Below are 26,663 nucleotides of genomic sequence, written 5' to 3' on the forward strand. Positions count from 1 at the left end.
TGCTCTTTTATTGATATTAATTACCTCATAACAGGTCTGATAAACCTACAAAACTTGCTTTAAATAATATTTATGTAATTTTATTAAAACTTAAATATTCTTAAAATGTGTTCAAAGTAAAAAATTTTTATTGTTTATTAGATTTAGAAATTAAATGCTTAAATCTCAAATGTTAAAAAAATTGAATAAGAATCTTGAGTTCACACTTCTTTCTATAATAAGTTCTTATTTAGAGCAAAAATAAATCATTAACCCACCATTAACATTTTTCAAAAATTAACTAAACCAAGTTAATGTTTAATTGAACGTATCAGATTAAATATTTGTCTCATATATTTAAGTCTCTTGATATAACTCAACATTTAAAAAAATCAAAATCCATAATCAACGCTAATTTCATATCTATATAAAGATGGTATCGTAATTATGAATATAGATTCTCTTTTATGTTTATTGCGCGTTTAGATGAACCGGGCAAGAAAAATTATCTAGTAAAATATTTCTTTTTTTTTCCATCGACGTAATTGAAATCATTATATTCAAACAGGAGCAGACGACAAACAGCATCTAATCTATACAAACTATTAATTTCGCGATACATATCTGTAAGTATACGCAAAGCCAATTTTTTCGTGACGCGAGTGCAGCATTTAATCTCGGTCTCGTTTGATTTTAGATGATCCCTACCTGATAAATCTGAAATTCTTCCGAAGAAAACTCCATTTTTATTCAACTGCTTATACTTACCCACACTCATATTTGTACATACATAGACACATACACACACACATACACATATGTACATATTGACACTCGCATCTTTTACACACATTTCCGCTGACTCGACTTGGAAAAAAGTTTTGCATCACAAATCAAAGTTCTCATACACGAATACGAAAATTTGTTCTTCAGACTTGATAAATAGTAATTTTTGCAAGAGGTGCAAAAAGAAATTGTAAACGAACCATTCGAAAATTCCAATTTGTTCTTTTACAATATTGACTAATAAATAGAAAATTGAAAACAATGATTACAGGATTTTAAATCTAATTACTAATAATTTTGTTTCTCATTACCACTTGCTTGTAGTTATACTTTTGTTATTGTAGTTTTAATTTCATAAGGAATTTATGAACACATTTTCAAGACAGAAAAATCAAAAAAGTTGTTCTTAAAATATCTTTTATAAAAGCGAACAATGATGTGAAAAAATTTCAAAATTTTTTTCTATATACAATCCGAATGTAAATAAATATATTTTATATCAAGTATAAATATATGCATGTATAATAACACAATATTGACCAAAATTTAGAAAGTCTTTTTATATCCATACCTACATCACTGTCTGAAAATTATCCTCGCTAGCTCTCTTCAAATAACTTTATTTTCAGAGAGCAATTTTTCATAAAGTGCAAAAAATATGGATCTACTTTGTAAGAAAATACTGGACAGAACGAAGCTATTTGTATCTACGAAACTCAAGCAGGACTTTCTGTACGTCGGTTTGTAAATTGCATCCACAAAGCAGTATTCACATTGCTTCAGTATGTCGCTCGAGAAATCGCGTGATAAGATACGACAAAATACCGCTCGTACGTCGATGTTTCAACAGTATAATACTTAAGCAGTTTGTCTAAGATCGTCCGCAATACAGAATTCAGAGACAACAAACAGACAACAAGCATATTCTGATAAAAAGAAAATTCTTCAATTCTGGAAAAGTGATTTGTCAAGTTAACCCAAATTTTATAAAAATGTGTGTAATTTCTGTAAAATTTATCTAATCATTCCTTACTTATGATGATTAAAATAATTACCGTTATAAAAAAGAAAAAAATTTTTATTTTTATTAAATAAATTGATAACTCCTTATATCTGTTAAAATATATAAAATAGTATTACACTTATTATAAGTTTAATCAGTAATTTCACATAATCTTCATTTCGACGGCAAAAATTTAAAAAACAAGACAATAAATTTCATTGAACGGACAGCACAATCAGCAGTGGGAACGATCGATTCGCAAATCGCGCGTATGTTTAATCGCGGGATGAGTCAGAGTGCATGCCGATGGCATTTTAAGAACTAAGCGGAATATGAGGGACACTTTACGAGGAACACTCGCCAGCGGTGACGTTTATATCAGGGGAATGGTCTCGCACGACGACGGAAATGAGCCAACGTACGTCGCCCAATATATAGACGGAGATATAATTACGCCTTATAATTTATGTACGCCACTCGCGTGTCCATAATACACGCGCCGGAGTGAGAAAAGAACGCGAAGAACGCGTGATACACGGATGAACCTTCAGGGATTGCCATTACGTTTTTTTTCCGTCTGTACTATTGCTTTGTAAAGACGTTCCCGAACGCCCGTAAAGTCTGAACTCTAAGACCTGCCGCGGAGGAGCACATGCCTCTCGAATTTGTCGTCCTAAAGTCGCGGATGTACGACGACAGTGACGCGTGACAGACGCATTTCTTACGCCGTTTCTCGCGCTTCTTCGCGATCGCGTTACGCTCGACACGATACCAGTTCCCGTCAAAGTCATGAAAACGAAAATATCTTAAATGAAAATCGACTCGTATTACATTAAACCGGAAATACATTTTCACAAATAACTTTAAAAATAAAAAAATATATTAAAAAAGGGCTAATGAAAATCAAGACGCTGTTGTTGGTGCGTGTAATTCTGTGTTTATTCAATATTCAAGCGTTTCGACCCGGTTTCGGGTCATCCTCAGCGAAAAATAGGTCGTAATCAGCCCTTTATTAATTTATTTTATTTTGAGAGTCCTTCTAAAAAAAAAAAAATGAATAATAAAAAGTAAATTTAAGTGATTTCTCGTAATAAACTGATATAAGTATAGGATGATTTAAAACAAATTTACAAAATCTACCATCCAAATGTATTGGTTTCTTGCGATTTTTATGACATTTACGATTTAAATTTCGTTTCCTTAATTTTAAACGGATACCCGTCGCATCGAGAAATCAGCTCGGCTTCTCGACAACGGAATCAGCATCGCTATTATGAGCACGTCTCTCATTCTCGCATCTTTTAAAGAATTTTAAAAAAATACTTTAGAATCGCTTATGTCTATTATCGCTTTCTCATCACGCGTCTATATGTTCAATCACAAGGAATTTGAATGCACTCATTATTTTCTTTCTGCACCCCTTCCAAAAATTACGAGAATCTAAGACCAAGTACTTCGCATAGCAACAAATAATTAAAAGATAAAAATGATAAAAATAATATTAAAAAATGTTATTCGAATAAGATGCGTAGTGTATTAGCAATTTAATTTATATTCCTAGAAAAAATATGAAGGAAAAATAAAATTCTATCTATCGAAATATAAACTCTTATACACAACAGAATTGGAGCATGATAAAAAAATATGTAAAATTATATTACAATCTGACGTAAAAAAATTTCAATGGAACGTAAACCTATTATTTAAAAAATTGCAATGATATACTAAAAAAAAATTTTTTTAATGAAAAAAGAATGCGTTTTCTTAAAATCATTTATTTTTATTTAAACATTCATTTTGTTCAATGTAAGTAAAGATATTTATTTTTAAATAAATAGACATATTACTTTAAGTATATAATTTTGTTTTTTTATATTTAAATAATGAATTTACAAATAAGCTAATAATATCATTAAACTTAATTAAATTATTTTCTTAGATAAAAAAATCTGATTCAATATAAAAACAATATAAAAATTTCAAAAACTTCAATATAAAAACAAACTAACAATAAATATTTTCTAAACTGCAAAAAACAATTACTTGATTAAAAATTATTTCTTTATTTTATTTACATAAATATTTCAATTAAGAGATTTTTAACTTGACTGCAAGTAAATAAGTTATTATTTACTTATCGAATAAATAATTTTTTTGTGTCAAGTAAAATTCTTTTGTTCTATGATATTTTTTCTTTCAATGTATAAATCTTATGATATCAATGATAGATTCTTATGATATTATTGCCATGCTCTTCTTCTAAGGTAAGAAATACAGATCTAGAAATACAGGTGCAAGGATAGCGAGACTTGCAAGGCGATATTGGGAATGACGATGTGGTCTTCACCACAAGTGGTGGTGGTGCCTGTGAGACGACGATGGAAAGTATGGAAGGGGACAGAGGGAATAGAGGGAAAGTCCGTCTCTCGTCGGAGCGCGGCACCAGTCGACGATACCGCGCGAAACCCTACGTTCCACAAATCCGTCGGCCTTACTTTGGCAACGGTCACTTTTCGCAGCTTAGTCAGTTTATCGGAGAGCTCATCCCAATCGGAGAGCTGCGTATGATTCGATTCGTACGTCGAAATCATTACCGCGTTCAAAATTCGTAAAAACGTGTTGGATTTTGTGATCTTTTCCTGCGAACATTGCAATATTTCTTTTCAGCTTCGTAATCACATTCGATTCACTCAATCGAGAAACTAGCACGGAGTTTCGTTCTCACCGTGAATTTACGCGACCACATGCAATCGTAAATCGGTCGCGAGAGACAAGCCCATTTAACTGACTTCGGTAATCATTTTATAGCGCATTCCTTGCTCGCTCGAAATTAAACGCAGCCGAGCGTTATCCGATGCATGCAATATTCGTTTATCATTTGACCAGCTATTATCTCGGCACAATTACCTCCGGATAATCTTGCAACCGCGTGAAATCCAACACTGTTTATGATTTATGACTGAAAACAATGATTCTTATGATCGGCATAAGATTTATTTCTTACAATTAACTATAGTGGTATTATTTTATTTTGCGCGTTTGTACGTTTGAACGTTACAGCTCTTTAAATATCTGCAACATACAACTAAAAATCGACAAAAAATAAATTACTCAACGTGAGATTTATTAATTGCTTATTTTATTACAAAATATGTGATGATGTGAGTACACGTGTAAACAAAAGTAACAATTTATTGGGAATCAAATTATATAACATTTTTTGTGTCTTTTAATTATTTTGTAAATATTTCTTCTTACATGTTTTATAATACTGTTATATTATCGTAAAACTTGGACTTATAATTTCGCCGATGCAATAATTTATTAATTCTGTTCATTAAACCATTGCTACGATAGAAGAAAAACGGTCCGCATAACAAATAATATTAGACGACGTTGTTTTTACCGAAAAGTCTAACTTAGTAATTCGTTCTCCGTTCGATAAACGACGGAGGCTTTTAGAGAACGGCGGCGAAATGTGTGCGCGGAGGTTATCGAGCGATGCATTTATAGACATAATAAATCGCGGTGCTGCACAATGAGAGGAGCTCATGCTGAGAATTTATTAAAATCAAGCGTTTAGAAAGCCCGACCTCATCTAAACGCATTAACGGGAGCGAAATGCCCACCGATGAATCGATTCTCGCGATACAAAGGAGCAACGCGCGGTAATTTATAATAGCTCATTCGGCGAGCACGCCAAATTAATTCATCGTAATAACCTTCGGGGAAAGTATCTCACATCAGTCATATTTTACACAGCACCCGGACGTATCGCGCGAACAAAAAGTACATGATTAATCTTGTCTCCCAAACTTGCGAAATTGACAGTGGCATTGTCCGCAAGGCGACACACGTTTCATTACTCTTCATTTCGGATCAAGAATGAACTGATATACGAACAAAAGAAAAATTAAAGGAGGTCCTGTTTTTGAACACAGCACCATTAATTCATCGTGACTGACATTAAAAACGTTTCAATCATCTTGTCATTTGAGGCTCATATTCTACCCAAGTAACTAATATCATGACCTAAACATCCCATCATTAACAAAACAGTTTATATAACATGATGAATAACACACACCGTGTGACTGTTGAATTTAAATTGTTTTTTAATGCATGAGATTTTAGATCGCTGAGAACAAATCCGTAAATAAAATTGTTTTCGCGTTACATTTTTCTAGTTATTTTGGCTCAAAATTCCATTTTTGGCATCTTTAAGTACAATTTTCTCTAAAATATGTCGTAATGTAATAGAACAATTTCATTAGCAAATTTTCAGACAACAAATCTATAAGAATCATCTTGTCTGGATTGTTGTTTCAAATTCGTGTTACATAGTGTAATTATTATACTTAATCATAAAATCGTTGACATATCGGTAGAAAATAAAACAATATTTGAGAAGATAATTTTTCTTTTACTATATCGCTCAAGGCATCCCTTAAAAGTATAAACTTCATATTAAATACCCTACAAGAATAAGTATACGTATTTACAGTTAAGCTTTCATCATCTAATCACTTTCTAGTAGCCGCGAACGCCAAAGACGCAATCGCTATAAGACGTTAAAGTAATAATAGGAAAAGAGACAAGCTAGCTTCTTCTGACTCCGCAAGGTACGCGAAGCAGTATCAAGCGTATAACAGGTGCGCTTCGTACGTCGTCAAGTCGCCAAACGTTGGCGTGCAGTTGTCGCGAAAAAGAAACGCATGAGAAGAACGTACGCTGCTGTCGGGACGACCGGCAGCATGTTTCTGACAAAACGCACGCGGTCGCACGCAGCGCCGATGCGTGCGACAGGAATTTATATAAACGGCACAATCGGCAACGATACGGGCACGTAGCCGCGAAAGAAATCGTTCTCCCATCTGTGATGTCGATATCCCGCGCGCGTTCCTGGCCGCTGCTGGACACGGCAGGCAAAAGAAGCTCCGCGGTCTCCGTCGATGGCTCGTCCCGGAAGAAAAAGAAACGGCCAGCAGAAACCAGCGACGGCGTAGACAAAAGCAACATCGCGACTGTTCAACCCGAAAGCAACCCCCAGGTGCAGGCGAAACAACTATTGTGCCGGCACTACTATCCTGAGGGTGGATGGGGTTGGGTGGTCACCTTTGTCGGCACTCTCGTGCAAATTCTGGGACCGGGCCTACAGCTCTCTATTCCGGCCACTGTCGCCTTGCCCGCAAAGGTCAAATTCTACCACCATCCGTGGCACACAGCTGGTGAGTCAAGAGTCGAACGATTGCGTACCGTTTGATATAAAGAGAAGTAATCAAAAATACCGTTTTGATATAAAGAGAAGTAATCAAAGTCGTACACGAATGTAGTCGTACCTCTCTGACTACGAGTTCCACGTTATTTAATGTTTTTATATACTTATAAATCGGTATATATATTTACTATAAATAGCTAAAATAACGTATTGAATGATGCTGTATTTTTGAAATTTCATTTTTCTCTCTTTGATTATTTTATATTGCAATAGCAATGTAGATAAACTGCTTAATAACGTTAAAATGAACGGAAATCTGTTGTTTAGACAAATTGTTTTTAATAATTAAAACTAAAATAATTAAAAGGTACGGCCTAAGGTATAAGTCTTATAATACTAAACTCTAATATTTATTCATCTCTCAATTATCATAAAAGTTAAGTATCATAAAAGTGCCAAACTTTTATTATTCCTGAAACGATTAAAGAATAGTTTTATGTTAAATCTCTCCCCTAGTGACAAATCATCGTATCTGACTTCCTATCCAAGTACTTTAATGAGTAAAGTCAAACCACTATCTCAGCCTCAAATCCTTATATAACGGACGGTATAAAGTAAACTCGTTACCAACATGCCGAAAGCTGTAGCAGAATGCGCCACAGCTAAAGTTGTACTAAATTAATCGTAAAACGGGTAATCTGGGATAAACTATTCTTATCATACGGTTCCTATCTACGATAGGAATTGTCGCAAATAATAATTTCAATTTACAGACACATTTTATATATACATACATATGCGTGTACATATAATATGTATATAAGTATGTATGTATATATGCATTTAACTATTTATATCCCAACCCAACATCTACATATTGTAATCGTAATCGTAATTAATACAGTAAAAAACCTACTTTGGAAAAAAGTTAATAAATCATGTAGAATAATTTTATAAAACGCACGTACCTTTCTTATTATCTTTTTCAACAAGCGAAGCATTTAATTATAATCTAGCAAAAGTCTCTGTGATAATACTGAATTTGTAAACCAAATGACAAGCTGAAAATTATGTAAATATGCGTGCATGTCTATAACAAAGCAGTTTTTTCTCGATTTGAGAGAGAAAAAGACTAATTTCTTATTTTATAATTTTTTATATGTAAAATAATAAATTTTAAAAAATCAATCTTGTAGTAGCCACTATTGCATATTTGCGATGTTCAGTTTCCATGCATAAAAAATATAAAACTGTAAATGTAAATAGGACCTGCAGTCTAGTTAAAAATTTACATAAAGTTTACTTAAAAATTGAAAATGCATATAAATGTTGCTTTGATCAGTAAAATATGCCATCAAAGAGGCTAGATATAAAAAAATCAAAATAAAAAAGAGATAAGAAAACAATATTAATATATTCCTAAAAGATATTTTTAAATAATATCAGTAAAAAAAATTTTAATAACAATAATTTTTTAATGATGATGCGGCCTCTCTAAACGACTAATATAATTTCTCATGATTTTGATTTTATATATACGTGTGTCATTTATAAATTGCAAATTTAAAATAAGAATGTTTATTTGATTATCCAGTTACACTTCCAAAATTAATTTCTTAATAACACTTTACAGTAAAATTTTATAAAATTTTAATAAAATTCAAACAAAACTGTATTACTGATACAAAAATGCAAAATTTTAATTGATGCAGAAAATGTTATTAGATTCGACAATTTTCCGTTAACAAAAGAAAAAAAGATACTATGAAAAACTTAATTATTTTCTATTAACAGGATAAATTCTAAACTGAATTATTTAATAATTTAATTATCATAAAAAGATAGAGAAAATTAAAACTTTTCCGAGATTACGAGTTTCGCTCAACTGTAATGTTGACCTATCTCTTGGCTTTAAGCCCCCGATATAAATGTCCTTCCATATCCACCGCTAATAATTTATCCCCACCTTCTCGCTTATTGCCTTATATTCCTTGTTCGCCAAGCACGCGCCACGGCATGTGAGAAGTGAGTTTCTCGCGCGAAAGTTACCACAAAATCATCACACTTATGAAGGATACATATTAGAGTTGCCTGAACTTGCTACTCTAACTACGCGAAACGTATTCCCAATCGATCTCAATCGATCTATATGCCTGACAGATGAGCAAATAATGCTTCCAATGTCCTTGCCTATTTTATATTTCTGTAAAATTAGATTAAATTGGCAATTTGTGATATATCTCTGACTTAACGGCATTCCGTAAATTAATGTATGATACAACGTGAAAAAAAAAAATATATATATAAGAAAAATTTTATGTTGTGTAATAATAAATTTTTTAAATGATTTATAAAGTTTTTTTAGTGTTCTATAACAAGCTCATGTATTCTTTATATAATACATAATTATTGCAAATGCAGTTAATAATATTTATCATATTACACATTTTTTTCATTAAAATAAATGCCCTTTTATTATTACGGATATATTAACTCTAAAATATGTTTCATTTATATTAAAGCGCTGAAACCCCATTTTCTTCCCATGATAAAATGTATAACAAAGAAAAGTATCATTGTTAAAGTATAATATGACAAAGTTAATTTCTATAACATAAAAAGTCTACAAGTAAATTTATTTACGTTAAACAAAGATTATATATTATTTTCATTAAAATTAAAAAAATTATATTTATATTATATATCAATTCTTAGAATATAAAACATGTAAAACATGTAACTTTACATTTTTTAATGTTTATTTATTAAATTAATATATATCTCTAAAATGTTAATGAAACTAAATATTTTAAGTACTGTTTCTATATCTAATTAGTTTAATAGATTTACAAAATATTTTAATTGTAAAAATTATCTAATTTCAAAAATTACAAATTTAAATAGTGAAGTTTAGTTAAAATGAAACATAATTATTCCGTCAAATGTTCTGACAAAATCATCTTAATTGACTATATTTAACATATTAATTGACCACAGTTGCAAGAAGCATCCAACCGGCAAAATTATAATTTTTGAATTATTATAATCAATAGGTAATCCGTACATTTTTCTACATTAAACAAAAAAGATCTAAGCCTAATATTTGCGTAAAATTAATAAAAAGAAAACAGTTTTTACTTATGTTTTTAAATCACATCAAATATTATTTGCTTTATTCTCAAAACAAATTTCATATAAATTGGACAATTCTTGCAACTATGATCAATTATATTATTTTAAATACACGATATTGTTATTTACATGATAAATTAGTATTTACCGACATACCGACGTTGAGAGGATAACACAGCGTTCTGTTATACGAATAAAGGCTACCAACGATCTATAAGAAAGCGTCACAAAAATGCCGAGCAAAATCTCGCGCAAAAGAAAATCAATAAAAATTCAATATAAAGTATTATTTACACTAATAGATTTTTTTATTTTTGAAGATTTATAAGATACTTGTCTTATTATGGTAATTGACAATTATTATTTCTAATATGCATATATTTACGTTAACGCAGTTTTATCAGAGAAAAAAAACATTGTAAATAATCGCCGATTATTATGAATGAGCAATACAAATAAATATTACTCACAAAAGTTGCATTGCTTTAAGTCCATGCTTTAAGTCCTTCGTATGCCATTTGTTTCACTGAACTGTTATTAATAAATTACAACTTGTTGTTTATACGTGTGCATTTGCAAACTATAATTAATATAAAATTATACTAAAAATTAAAGAATAATTTTTTAGCATTTTTAATAATAATTCCATGTGTATAAAAACTTATGGAGATATTTGATTTTTCTGTAGGAATTTAAAACCATTTCAATTTATTTATGTTCTGATCCACCAATGTGATACGGTAAGTTCATACAGATTAACTTTAATTTCGGTTTAATTACCTTGTTTTAATCTTTCTTTAATTTTTGAAATTAGAAACAATTGAAAAGAGCAAAATTAATCTACACTATTAGAAATAGACATAATACGCTTATTAGATCATTATTTGTATATATATTCTAATTTTTACCTTTCGCTAAAATAAATAAAAAATAATAGGAAGTTTTCACACAAATTTTAATTTAATAAAAATTTATTAAATTTTGCTATGTTTTGTTAACATGAATAAGCAAACTATTAATGTGCCAAATATATATCACTAGACATATTATATGATTTAGTAAATTAGTAATATACTAAAGTCTCAATTTATATTTGTTAAAGTTTTTTTTTAATGCAAACTTTAATATCTAATTTCTATGGTCCTGTGCTAATTTTTTTATACACCAAACATTTATTTATTCTTGTTCACGATATATGTAGAATAATAGTGACAAAAAATATAAAGTCCAAATACTTTATTAATTTTATTAATCTCTGTAAAGCTTTTAACAAAATTTGAATTATTTTTATATAATTGAATATTTTAAAAATACAGTGCGTGCGCACGCGCGTACGTATGTGTGTGTGTATATCTGTGTATGTGTGCATAGTTCAATATTATTAAATAACAATAGAGATATATTCGTTAACAAAAATACGTATATCGATTAACACACTGAAGAAAATTTATATCATTTAGTCGAGTGCAAAAATAAAGAACAGAAATGTGCAATTCAATTATCTTGGATGTTCTTCGCGACGATCGTGCCGGGAGTCGTTCGGATACAAAAAGCAACGAAATAACTTCAATGCAAGAGTCCGCGACAAACTTATGTCCTCCGTTCCCTAGTAATAATTTGGGAGGTTTCCCAAGAACTCAGTTTTCAATTGTTGAGTTACCGAAAAGGGAAAGAAATTTCTCAAATATTCCCGATTGATGATTCTCTTCAATTTTTGAAGATTTTTATTTTTACCAATGTCATTTGATTTATCTCTCACTTTCGTATGAGAAAAAAAGATTACATATATTCACAAAATAAACAAAAATCTTTTTATAATTAAAAAATTATTTTTCAATATTTAGTAAAATTGTTCGGGTCCACTGAAAAAAAATTTGTAATAGCTACCAAATATTGAGTGAAATAATACCAATTAAACATTTGATTAATATTACCACAAATAATTTTACTTTTCCAAACATTTAGCAAATAGTATCCAATTAAATAATGTTTACAAAATATTTAAGAAAGTAAAATTATTTTTATTATATTAATCAAATATATAAATATTTAAATTTATTTCACCCAACATTTGATAGCTATTACCAAAATTTCTCTTTCTTTCAGTGTCTTTTATTGTCCTGCGCAAGATATTTAAGTATTAAAATAAGAAAATAAAAATTGTTCTTTGACTCACCGACCCGATGCGCAACGAGCGGAGTTATTTAACCACGAAGCTGCGGTGATACTGTAACACACAAACAAATTAAAAAATTAAAACTGCACTCAAAATTATCAATATTTTAAAAGTTAATTCTGACAGGCACATCAAACTTTTAAAATTTAACTTTCAATTAGATATTCAGTAATTTAATCGTACCCAAAAAATATCTTCACAAAATTTAATTTCTATACAATTGTGTAGGATTCTTCTTTCATTAAGTATTTTTTAATTTATTGAAACAAAATCGAATAAAAAAGACTATTAATTTTATATAAATAAGAAATATTTACCCCAGGGTTGCTCCGCTGGGGCCAGATACCTCTCCCAGGTCTCCTCCTCCTCTCAGATCCCGTAAATCTGTAACATACAAGTATAATAAAAATTATAACAATGATTAAAATAATTAACTTTCAGCTGACACACTATACTGAATTCGATATTTTGCCATACATAGGTGTACGTCACCCGACCATTTTCAATTGCGTATATCTTGATACGTAATGCATAGAATTTAAACAATTTGTTCTTTAATCAATACGCCAGAAAATCAAGAAGACTAAATAGATGCAAAAATCGAGAAGTTCAATATATTCGAAATATTCAGAAGTAAAGAAGCGAACGATTTATGAATGCCAATCATTTTTGTAAATAACCCGGGTGTACGACACCCAGTGTGTCAGCCAAGGGTTAATATTTTTAAGAATAATTATGTAATTCGTTAAATTTTATTCATACTTTGAATAAAAAAATAGTAGTCCAAAAATCAAATTCTCTGTTTCTCATTTTTGTTTACTGTTTAACAAGAGAACGTAAAATCATTAAATACAAGCGTCTAATAAAATGCGCATAAATTGTATTTCCAATGATATAGATTTATCAATAACCTAAAAAAAACTGATTTGTGTGAATATGGATATTATTTAAAATAAAAAATTTTATTAAACAAATATTAATTGAATAATCATATGAATTAATTTCTATAAAACTATTGAATTAACATATTTTAATATAGTGATTCAATTGTTACGATCGTAAAAGTAATTACAATATATTAGCGCGCAAATATAATATATTAATTGTATACGTTTTATAATCTAAAATCGCAATTAAAATATAAACTCCATAACTTTGCGGTTCTTTCCAAATTAATAATACGCAAGAAATGCGGAATATTCCACGTGACATAACTTCCAAGACATCGAACAAGAAACACGCAATGTGTAAGAAACTGGTGTCTTGTACGTAACTTTACAAGTGTCGGCGATGAATCGTGATGAGTAAGTATAAAATAATTTGGAGAGGAACGCCTGGCAAAGAGGCTTATCAAGAAATATCATGATGAAGCAATTTATCGCATATAAACGCATTTTGTTCAATTTTCTATTTGCATGGTAACTATAATATTTTTAAGAAAAATTGCCCATTCTGTCTTTTTGTACAGTGCGCAAATATGTAATATGTAATATGACATTAATTTAATATGCAATTGTATCAATTTTATTAATATTAATTGCATTTTTATGAATATATCTGTAATTTTTATTTTATAATTATAATTAGATTTTATTATACATATTACATATACATATAAGGTAATAAATTTTTCATAATCTCTCTTAAATAGTAAATGTATGTAATAGTATTATTATAAATTAAATATATTTATTTTTCAGAAAATTTACTCATACACAAGTTTAGTTCGTATAAAATAAAAACTAAAATATATGCAATGATGCAAATTAAATAATAATATTAAAAATCGCATGATAATTATTTTAAGAGTCAAACTCTTTATCTCTTATATGACAACTTGGGTGCTTGAATTCGTGAGTGTCGCCTCTTAAACTGCGTGCTGTCAGACCATGTAACAGTATTCTACTCGACGTTTGCTTTGTCTGGAGAACACTACTCCCTGCCAACTGCTCGCTTCTATAGAGCCTTATCAAATCGATATGTAACGAATTTAAAACATGACATGAAAAAAAAGCGTTTACGACATCCTAATGAAATGACAGATGAATAATACCAGCATGACACGAGTTAGTTAAAGCAGACAAAGTCTTTAGCGATGTAACCCTTAACCTCTTACAAATTGCATATCATTCTCGTAACGAATAAATTTATCTTAAGTAGATTGTATTTTAAAATAACTTTTATGATTGTCACGTCTGTTTAATTTCCTTACAAACATAAAAAATTACTTAAATTTAATTTAAATAATTTACATTTTAATTTAAATATAATTTCGTGAATATTGACAGAAAATATGTAAAAAACATTTCATATATCTGTTACACATTTACGTGTGTTATAAATTAAAAGATAAAACTACTCACAGTACGTAGAATGTTTTCACGACTAAATGAGATAATGAATGGACGACGAAAAATCTCGTTAAAGCTCTTTTTTTCAAAAATAAAATGAGGTTTTCATAATCTACTTTCTGAGGATATTTATCGATCCCGGCCTAATAAAATATCCGCTTAATCCCTAGACATATAACTACAATGGCAGCTGCGCGCTTCCTCAATTCATATATTCTAGGGAACGAGAAAATAATGTCCACAAAAAAAGAAAGGAATAAAATGAAACGGGCAAGGATTTACGCGGAAGAGATCGTCGAAAGAGCCGTGTAAGATTCGCGAAAAGATCTTCCGCAAAAAATGAAAATGTTAAGATTAACACGGCACAATTTACATTTTTATTTCTCACGTAATAAAATGATTGCTTAAAACTTTGTCGTACGGGCGAAAACAGGTTTGATTGTACAACCGGAGATGAATCAAAGTCGGAAAAACATCAAAAGACTAATTACAAGATACTTCTGAAAAAGTTCATTTACCCTTACTCATTCAAGGAAGCTTTCGTGCCGACATCATTTTAACATGAGCCTATTGGAGAAAGGCGTGAATTATGCACGCAGATGTGTTGCGTTATACATTGTATATAGCTTTACCTTTCGCATGTTCAGCTTATATGGAACGAGTATAATTTGACCGGCTAATTATTTATCCGTGCACAATGATCACGAATCGCTCCAACGTCGACCCGCGGCAAAGGAAGACAAAGTGGTTCCTTTGCGCGATTTCTTCCGCGTAGTGAATTACAAAGTATGGCGAAAGTATTTGCCCATTCATCATTTAACGTTCAAACGAAGAATTGCAAGCTAAGATTAAAATTTCATGAGCTCTAAGTTTTATATCTTAAGTTGTATGTTTCCTGTTTAAATGCACTGTATGCTATTACATTAACAATCGTCTAGTTAAGTTATTGCACGAAAATAATGTTAAATTCTCAAAAAATAAACACAAATCTAGAACAAATTCACATATTATTCGTTATTAATTATAATAAAATCCATGTTAACTTGTTAGAATTAAACAAAAAAACACAACACAATTTTATTTTATTGTAGTAATATATTTGACAAAATTTAATAAAGAAAATTAGAAAATAAAGTATTTGTAATTTTCATATTTTCTCAATTACACTATGTGACAAATTTCAACTTTCTTTTAGATCACAAACTAAACAAGATGATTCTTATTGATTTTTATCACTGAAAACGAATCCGCAAACAAAATTGCTGTATCACGTCACATATTTCAAAGAATATGGGACTTAAAGTTGCCAAAAATGGCACTTTTGGATACAGTTAAAATAAATTAGCTCATAAATGTTACGCGACAGAGCAATTTTATTTACAGATTCGCGTTTCCAGCAATCTAAAATCTATGAAATTCACATATCAACTGCTTTATCCAAATAAAAATTTATAATTAGTTGAAAAAAAAAATAAACTGTTTACACAAATTATTCATTGGCACATAATGATTACTGGAATCGCCTTTTATGAATGAAAATGATCAAATATAAGTTGTTGTTTGAACAATTATTTAAACAATGTACAAAAAATTTGATTTTAATAAAATCTACCATTATTAAATTCTACGAGAAAAATACATATAAATACTGCATTATTTTTCCGCCATCCTATTTGTAAAACTGTGATTGTTTATATTTAACTATTATGTTTTATTACCCGTATTTAACAATTTTAATCATAGATTAATAATCGACGAATCGTACAGATGATTATAAGCATAAACGGACCGTTATCATCCTTCTTTCTTTTAATCTATAACTGTAAATTTTACATAAAGCAATTAATACTATAGGTGAGTTTTATAGATTTTAGATCACTGAAAACAAATTCGTAATAAATTGTTCTCTCACAGGTTACACTTTTTTGCTCCAAAGTACCTAGAATGCCATTTTTAGCATCTTTACATGCTATTTTTTCTGTAATGTGATAAAGCAATTTTATTAGCAAATTCGTTTTTAGCGACAAAAATTCTATAATAATTATTTTGTCTGGATTATAATCTAAAATTCGTGTCACACAATGTTATAGATTCAATTATCAAAGAAATCAAATAAAAGAAGATATTCTAGCGGATTGCTTCTGTAATATTAATTAATCTCATAGAAACACGCATAGATATATTCAAATAGTACAATTTATTACGGTCCGAGACAAATACTCGGGATCATCTCGACAAGTCTAGTGCGTAACAGTTACATTGGTCAATATAAGAAGCAAACACCTATATTCTTGATGAACGATGGCGGAATCAGTCGACGCAAGAGGCGAATCGAAAAAGATAAGAGAAAGACAGGGAAGATCCGCCATCAAGAAGAGGAGACTTACTATTTGCACTTGTAAGAAATAGAAAGAACCATTGGCAGGACGTATCTACGACCACTGATCTACGCGTAGTGTTATACACAGTGGGAGGGGGAAAGTGGAGTAGCATAGAACAGATCCGTGGTGGAACACGGCAAGGGCAGAGGCGGAGAAAGAAGGAACGACGACGACCGCGGATCGTGATGGCTCCATGCCGCCGGGCTGAAGCGGAGAGACGCGCCGCCGGCCGCAGCAGCCGCAGCCGGCGCAGAGAGACGGCACTCGCGCGCCCGAGTTGAACGCTCAGTTCGCGCGCTGAGCGTGTCGCGCTCGGTCGTGGTGTCATACAATATCTCGCCACCATATCCCAAGAGAGAGAGAGAGAGAGAGAGAGAGAAACTCACTCGGTTCTACTTAATCGCGATTGTTACGAAGACACACTCTGAGACATTTTCCACCTTCGAGATTGGCTACTAAGAGAAATGACTTTTGCGAAAGTTTCACGACCGGCACAATTGCGGTTTGTTACAGCGCATCCCTCGTCTTAAAAGTTTATTTTATCTTCGGAAGCTATTCTCCAAAGTTCTACGGGGTTTTTCAATTAAATAACGATGACTGCCTATGACTGTACTTGTGAAAACTTTGTCGTTCTCAGTTGCAAGAACATGATTAATGCACGTGGTGGCGTTAGTTTTCAATTTGTTAACAAAAAATTTATCTTAAAACTGGATCGATCCTCATTTTCAGCTGTATATTAATATTGCACTCTTTGCCGTTACAGAAAAAATAGTGGATTTCCAAATCACACGTACGACAAAACAATTATTTTGAACAAGCTGTATGAATATTATATATGATATAAATAAAAAATAAATTATAATAATTTATTCATTGTTTCATAAAATAAATAAAAAATGAGTCATAATAAATTTATTCTCACTTATTATTTATTAAAAAATGGAGAATGTCTGTACTAAATAAAGATAATGTTATCAAATAAATTGATAAAAAACTGAACAACTAGAATGATGCATCAAGAATTTTATCGCGTTTTAATTTTTCATTTCGTTCATAAAATTCCAACGCAGACGTTTCTCGAAGCTCGGATTTTTAATCATGAAAGAGAGAGAAGAAGGGAAGCACTAACGACGATGAGGATGACGATGAAAATGATGAAAACGATAACGAAGGCAAGAAGCTACGTGACACCGTGAAGTCAGAGAACGAGAAATCCGGATAATGGCAGCCTCTCGCGTAGATTCTGAAGTTGGAGAATATCAACTAACGTCTGCGACAGGTGCGGTACTACCGAGATCATCGGGCGAAACTCGCGCAGTCGTCAAATCTTGGACTAATTATAATCCTCGCGCCAAATACATCGAAGAGTCGCTCAGCCAATCAAAATTTCACGATCATCCGGCAAAGCATTCAAATGGCAATGGCGTTACTGGAAACCATTATATGCAAGATAATGAAAAATGGCCGGAGCAAAAAGAGAAATCGATCTTGGACAATAAAATTCATATTGCCAGCAGACTGGAAGATAACGAGGATACAAATCGCAAGATGGATAACGATGCTAGTAACAACGATCAAAAGTTAATTAAATGCAAGAGAAATAACGGGAGTTTTTCGAAAGATAAACTTGAAGTTACATGCACAAACTTCCTGAATAATGAAATCGAGGAAGCTCGACAAATATTTGATAAAAGTAATCAAATGAGCGGAACTATCGTCGATAATGAGTCTGACGAGCCGCAGATGCGCGCTGTTCGCGAAGTAAAAGTCGTAACTGCACCGACGAACAATTGCATAAACAGTCCATCTGAATCAGCATACCGTTCCCAGGATGCCGACAAAACGATCGGCTCGAGCAAATGCGAACGCGCCGGGGATATCGAGAACCGTAAAAATGACTGCGACGACAGGATGGAAATCAGTTCGCCGCGGAGTCGCGCGTATCCTCACGGGGACAATGTCGTTGTATCCACCGCCACGTCGAGCACGGGCGCATTTCGAGAAGCTCTTCGAGGTGAAGCGTCTCGTAAGGTCGTTCACTCCTTCGCCAAAGACAGTCGTCGCGCCCCCGGAAAAACGCGACGACTCGCATCTGCGAGGAGCGAGCAAGAGGAGTCGGGGGATCGGGAAACGGATATCACCGTGCCCTGCATCGAGGATAGGAAAAGTAGCAGCGCGAGAAAATGCGAAAACTGTGGGGAATCGCATTTCACTTACGGTCGGTACTCGCGTTCGTGGAAGTATTCGGACTATTCGAATCGCGAGACGGCGAAACAAGACGCGGTCAGGTTCGCGGGCGTCAATCGGGCGACCGATTTGACGAGGCTGACGGCGCCGATCGCCACCACCGCTGCTGCACTTCGTCGCTGTCAATCGTTGCCGCGATTGTCGGCCCATGACAGCGGGGTCGCTTGCAGCGATCACGCACCGGCGCCACCGGACCAAATGCACGCGGCACCTCGCCAGTTGGTCGCGGATCTCAGACAATTGCTTACATTGAGACAGCACTACTATCCGGAAGGTGGCTGGGGCTGGGTGGTACTCCTCGTGGGTTTACTGGTACAAATTTTATCGCACGGCACGCACGGTGCTGTCGGCGTCTTTCTTCAGCAGGTAGAGGTCAGATTCGGCTCCCACGTGCAGGCAGGTTAGTGATACGAGCAGAAATCAAGATTTAAGATGTGTGATAGAATTTCAAAGATAACATTACTACATTTTGCTAAGATGCTTATTAATGTATTTTGCTTTTCTACACTGAGAAAAAAATATTTTACTTAAAGAAAATGTTATGTCTGTTGACAAATATCTTTTGAAACTTTACAATAACAAATGCACAAAATTTTTTAGTCGCAAATTTTTTGTTAATCTCTTCGGAGAAAATCTATTATAATTTTTCATGCTTATTTATACTTTTAAAATTTTTCTCGTAATTTTCGCGCAATATATAATCTCTAGTAATCTAAACATTACAATAGTCAGATTAGGTTTGACAGGTTAGTAGATCATTAAAATAGCTTCATTATTTAATTCGATGTTGTCAAATTTGATTAATAATATAATTTAATTTTTGCAATAATATAACTTTTATTCTTCTTTCAAAGAAGTAATGCAGATATTTGTTCAAAATTTTACAATTCATTCTACTTTCAAACAAAGTTTTAATTTAAACGTAAGACTTTAAATAGCATAAAACAAAAGCCAAAAATAACAATAAAAGCAAAAGATAATCATTCACTAACATAATTTTCGAAAAATAAGATCAACGGAATTCTTTTAGAATTAAATATCATGTAATAATCATTTTAATTTAAACTCTCGGCAGAACATAATTATTGAAATTGATCGCAAAACGTATCTGGTATTATGGCTGTCTCAAGTGACGGCAAAACATTTTTAACATTACTGTTGTAACTTGGAGTACTTTAGTACTGTTGTACTTTGGGATATTTCCCTGTAAGAATCGCACGTGCACGCGCGCATGTAAATTACTTCGTTGGCGATCAGCCAGAAGCGGAAAATCGCGGTTTGTTCTTGCAGCTGTGTTTAATAAACGGCGTTTTTATCATGCATAACGCTGTTTATTTGAAAAATGTGAGACAGGAAAATCATCTCGTCACATAAAATATGAGTTCGCGTAGTATGAGCCACTCATATATTATAAAATGATAAAATTATAAAGTATTATTTAAACACAAACTATTATCATTGATATTAAAAAAACTACTAACATATATTATTTTTTATAACAAATATTAAACCAAAAACTAATTAAATAATGTGAAAAAACTAATTTCACGTCAAGAAACTAATTTAGAGAGAGAGAGAGAGAGAGAGAGAGAGAGAGAAACAGAAAGAAGTTTTAAAACGAAAAACTTCTTTCTCTAAATATCTTCCATCTCTAATATTTCCAAAATATGTAATGGATTTGTTCCATAAAAAATTTTAATCTTTTATCGAGTACCACAAAAACTTCATTGAATTCAATTTTATAAATAATTCGACAAATTGCAATAAGTATACGTCGCAAGTTGTTCATCTCAATCACATTTAACTGAATGAATTTGTGAAAATATATCTCGACGGTTTCGTGAAAAACGCACAGCAAAAATAATAAAATAATCGAATTACACAGGACATTTCAGCATTTGTATCAATGACTGGGCGGGCTGAAATAATCCTTTTTTTTATAAAAAAAATTTTGCGCATCGAAATGGCAGCACATGGTCTTTACATTGGCCCAGATATCTCGTGAGACGGAAGCTATCGCATCACAATATAAGGGGCGAAATTGCGGTATCGCAAACGATGATGGTTGCAAAAACTGGTATACTAACGTATCACTTTATGGTCACGTTGGAGTTCTCTGTTGCGAGATAACTCGTATGAAATTGACGAATACATAATCGTAATTACATGAATATGGATATTCATGCAAAGTATGTGAAGCAATTAAAGGAACATGAAGAGAATATCCCGACGGATCTGAAAATCTTCAACCAAAGTATAAGTACACGTCTATTTCTGATTTTGATAAATAAATGTTTTACAAGAATTGAAAGGAACAAGTTTGCACTTCTATATCCGTAAATTTAAGAATATATCATCGCTTTGAAACAAATTCGGGAAACACGAGATTCAAATTCAAACAGAAATAATTCTCGATTTTTCTAGTCCGAATGAATTAAGTTACTAGCAAACTGACGTCATCGAAGCGGACTTGTATCAGAGCGTTGATCCCGTTCCCGTTCGAGACGAGCAGCGAGAAAGCGTTCTTTGCACACACGCATGTGAATGTGCGTATAATACTAGACCTTGGTGTAGTTCAATGGTTGTCTCTTTAAATAGTCTAGTCATTCTTCTAATTGTTTATCTAATTGCTTCTCTTGTTACATTCGTGAGGTCAAATCGCGAAAAGCATAAACGGGGTCAATGAAAGCAAATGTAAGATTTTTGTTCATAGAAAAATATATAAATGATCGGAAAAAATACGGGAGAACATTAAGAGTTATTCATATCAATAAATCTTATTTTCATTAATAGTACAAAGAATTTAAGAAACACACGTTATTATCAATTATACATGATGAACAAATCGCACAAAACTAAATATTAATGAATAGTTCGCGTTCGTTTCACTCCGACCCTGAGGAGAGAATGTCAGACAGGTGACGAATTGACACGTATGATAAGATCCACGAATCCAGATGAGAGCAAAAAGTCTGGAAATGCGTCATGAGAGCGACAGATCAATTTTTTTCATTCATGTGTTTAAATACCTCTTTCGGTTACACTTGTAGGCCTGAAGACATGGCCTAGGGCAATGAAGGTCCATCATCATTAAAATCCCGTCGCCTGCCTTCTGTATGATCCATTTGCATGTCATCTCATTTATAATTACTGCTCATTCTTTACTGCTTTTACGCAAATATTTGGTCTTCCGTTAAAATTCACGTTTCCTTAATTTCATACAAAAGTTAATTTTTGACGATGTAATTCATAACACAGTAAATATTTATTACTATTAATACTGTCACAAATTTTAACTTTTTTTTAGATCACAAATCAGACAAGATAATTCTTACAGATTTTTCGTTACTGAAAACGAATCCGCAAATGGAATTGCTGTATTACGTCACATTTTGGGAAATATTGGACTAAAGTTGCTAAAAATGGCATTTTTCAAGTACTTTTAGACTAAAATAATTCAAAAATATGACGTGATTTTATTTCACACTTGAAAAATTCCGTACGTATAAAACAAATACTTTTGTCTTAAACTTTTGTGTTAAACAACATATTTCAAAAAGAACCGAATTAATTCCGGACAGTTGTGACATGTCGCATGTTACTTCGTAGATACAACTTGTTTATTATTTTTATTATAACTTTATAATATATAGTTCAGGCACTATTTGTCCTCAAATTTTGCGAACAGTTTATATGTTAATAAAAACTTTTATAAATTTCTCTTATCTTTAATCTGCTCTTTCTTTTAAAGTTCAAACTATTAAAACACATCTAAAAAATAATTTAAAAAAAACAAAAAAAAATACACTCCCAAGATTTAAATGTTTTAAAGTATGAGACAGTGAAATTAATTTCTTACATAAATAATGTTTCAATTCATACAATTTCAAAGTGCTTAAATAGTCTACTACAATTTATTAATTCCATGCTACGCAATGCTGTATTAATCTATCATACTTGTATGTTAATTATGCTTCCTATATCGCATAATTATAATACTAGTAATGATAAAGTTTCACTGATGCTTATGCGAAATATGATATTTATCCAGATATTTATCCAGATATATGCACTGCATTGAAAAAGCTTGAAGTTCTTACTGATTTAAACCTGAGCCAGTAACATCCAGTTCTCTTCGAAGGGAAAATAAAGAAAAATCCAGAGATTAAAATTCCATCAGATTGGAATCCATAGCCGACCGCATTTTTTTATGGCGTCTGACGTCTGACCGAGTACCTCCGATAAAAGGCGCGAGATACGCGTCGTGTCAGCGCGACGGCGCGACGCGGAATCATCACATAGAATCGTCGATACATAGGTGATAATGTTGAATACAAGACACACGATTGCCTCAAGGCGGAACCAACCATGAGACGACGCAGATAAGAAAGACGTGATAAAAATTGCCAGACTTGAAAAGTTTTTTTTTCCGACTCCCCGCGGTGGATGCTTTCAACGCACTATGTCGACGTGAAGTCCATCAAGATAAAGTCTGGAATGCTTATTGTCATACAGACATTTTTTTTCTCTTCAAAAAAAGAAACAAAAAAATATTCTATTTCTAAACATTTAAAAGTTACCTTATAAACATAATTATCGACAAAAATTTCTTCAATAAGATTTTCATTAACACTATTTTACGTATATTATAAAATTTAAGAAGATATTTATAGAAATACATTTATAGAATATTATATTTATAGAAATAAAGATTTATCATTTTTTCCTCAATATTTTTGCTCAACATAATAAACATTATGTTAAGCAAAAATATCAAAGAAAAGATTGAATAAACATTGAATTTTTGATATCTAAAAAATAGCATCAATAATATTTCAATGAAATTGACATTTAATGAAAAACCTCGTCATCTCTAAACAATTCTAAAATATTAAGTAATAATTTAATAAACTATTTAGTATACTTATATTAACTATTTAATAAACTATTTATATTAATTTAAATAGTTATTAAGTTTATACTTAATATTTTAAAATTGTATTAATTAGTTATTAAGAAGTATTAATTTAAGTATTAATTTAATAATCTGTAGCTGAGGAATACGCAAACTTTGTTTTCGAGTTATGTCAAACTTGAATTAATGCATCTTATAAACAGTGTGTACAGCATAACTTTATTATTTTAATCAATTTCATGCAGTAAATTACCTGCATGCAATTAATTATGAAACACATGTTGTAACGCATGTAAAATAAATACTAATTATATGTATAGCTGATAACACAATAATATGCAACTGTGTCTATATTTTAAAACCTTTAATCATTGATTAGTTTTAATCATTTGATATTAACAAAATATCATTTAAATCTATGATATTTTGTTAATATCAGATATTCTACTTTTACATTAAAATTGTATAATACGATGGCAATTTTGTAAGAATTTAAATAATATCGCTAAAATTAAATATAAAACTAATATTAAAACACGAATGCATAAATCACGAACAAATAAAGTATATTTAAGAGAAGCAAATAGGCAAATCGTGTCTGGAATGAACGTCGTGTATGAAAGTTTCATCGCGAGCCATTTTTTAACCCACAAATTGTACCTCGTAAAACAATGAAATTACGAGCAATGCAAAAATACCGCCGCACATAAACGAATCACGCAAGAAAATGTATCTTCTCGCTTCTTAACGCCGCGTAAGTACGAGATAGTTCCAAATATTTTTTATATCTAGAAATAACTCAAAATGTCATTAATTCAAATTTACAAATCTCTTACACAAAAAAACTTTATAAGGAAAAAATGTTAAAATAAAATTTTACTATAATGAGAGAGAGAGAGGGAGAGAGAGATATTTTACTACTAGTAAATATAATGCATCCTTATTTCACAAAAAATACAAATTTTTTGTTATACAAAATGCAATTCAGACAGCATGTTAACAGAACTAGTAGCAATGTTGTATCTTTGAAAAGCATAGATAAATGTATCTATCAAAATTGTGCATTAACGTACGGCTATCGAAAACTAAACTGACATATCATCAATCTTTTTCATTTTATGCAACGCGTACATTCGCGTTCTTCTTTCAAAGACCGGTAAAATATATCTCGGTAAAATATAATGGTTTGCAAACATCCTTGATACGCTCATATTCCTTTGCACGAGCTCTTCAGAGGCGGATTGCGCTTGAACATTATTTGCTCCATCAATAACTCATTGCTTGTGCTTGCATACGCAACATTCGAATAACCTCGAAATAAAATATACGTTAATTATATTACATAAATGACATTGCATGTGCACATCAAATTTTAATTTAAATTAAAAGCAACTAATATGAAAGTATCAACAAATTTATTATTGAATTGAATTACTCGCTAATGTCGATTATTAATTTGTTTTCCGTATATTTGTTCGTTATGACAAGAGCGTCGAGGAAAGTTTTTTTCAAAACTGAAATAACAATCTAAATTACAAGTTTCGTTCTCCTGTACGGATTAACTTCAAAATATAATCAAGACAGTCTTCAATACAATAATGCAAGGCTGCTCCAATGTCTTAAGGGATTTGGTTATCTCTTGACATCGCTTTCTCGGTGGACGTCGTTACCGCAATTGTAATCGAGAAACGCTTTACGCTTTTCGTAGGATGTCGCCCGATCTTGTCCACTGCGGCTCAAGACGAGTCTCGTAAAAAAGACGTCGACCTTTCGTATTTCTTGATTTGTCTTTTTTCTTTTCCCTCTCTCTCTTTACATGCGCACGTTTGTCTATCTGTCGCAAATATTCCTGTTACTGAAAATGCGTACCAGACGTGTACCATTGCGAGAAAATCATATTCGTAAATCCTTCGGTTTGCAATGAGTTTAATGACTTGCACGTTGCTCGCCAAAAAATATTGTTCCCGGACGGATGCGTTCGCCATAAATGTCGACATTCGTCACATTTACATGCCACGCGAAAGAGTTCCACACATAAGTTTCTTATTAACGTGATTATTGTTATAAATTTTTCTATTGATTTGATGACGTCAAATGTGCCAAAAATATCAATAATAGAAACCATTCTTTAAACAAAATTAATTTTTTTTAATTTCATGTATCTATAATACATATAAAAATTAAATCTTGAAATCTTTCCAGAATACTATTTTCCTAAACGCATTTTAGAATAGTTTTGAAATCTTTTAATAATTTGATAACGCAAATGTTGGAGAATAGAAGTAAAGAGATACGATAATGTTTTACAGTTTATTCTTATTTATGACAACACCTTAATTACGCCCTCATCTAGACAACTGTGAGCGTGGCTGCAATTATCACGTAATTGATTTTCAAGTAATTGTACGTGCGCCCATGCAAACAATTTCGCATCACCTAATTAAATTTGCACACAGAATTTAATTTTTTTCATTT

At 31.6% G+C, this 26,663-nt stretch overlaps 1 protein-coding gene across 3 annotated transcripts in view; it reads left to right on the forward strand.

Moving 5' to 3' along the window:
- The window catches only part of LOC105194341, a 73,548-nt gene that overhangs the window by 17,429 nt on the left and 29,456 nt on the right, over window positions 1–26,663 (forward strand). Inside the window, exon 1 of one of the 3 annotated variants that reach the window (XM_039447714.1) lies at window positions 17,959–19,673. The exons of the other annotated variants lie outside the window; for them this stretch is intronic. Coding sequence (XP_039303648.1) covers window positions 18,248–19,673 — 1,426 coding nt within the window. The 5' untranslated portion in view covers window positions 17,959–18,247. Of the gene's footprint in view, window positions 1–17,958; window positions 19,674–26,663 lie in introns of those variants that run through there. 3 annotated transcript variants of the gene reach the window in all.

The sequence above is a fragment of the Solenopsis invicta genome, chromosome 1 (assembly GCF_016802725.1).
Source record: "Solenopsis invicta isolate M01_SB chromosome 1, UNIL_Sinv_3.0, whole genome shotgun sequence".
NCBI lineage: Eukaryota > Metazoa > Arthropoda > Insecta > Hymenoptera > Formicidae > Solenopsis > Solenopsis invicta.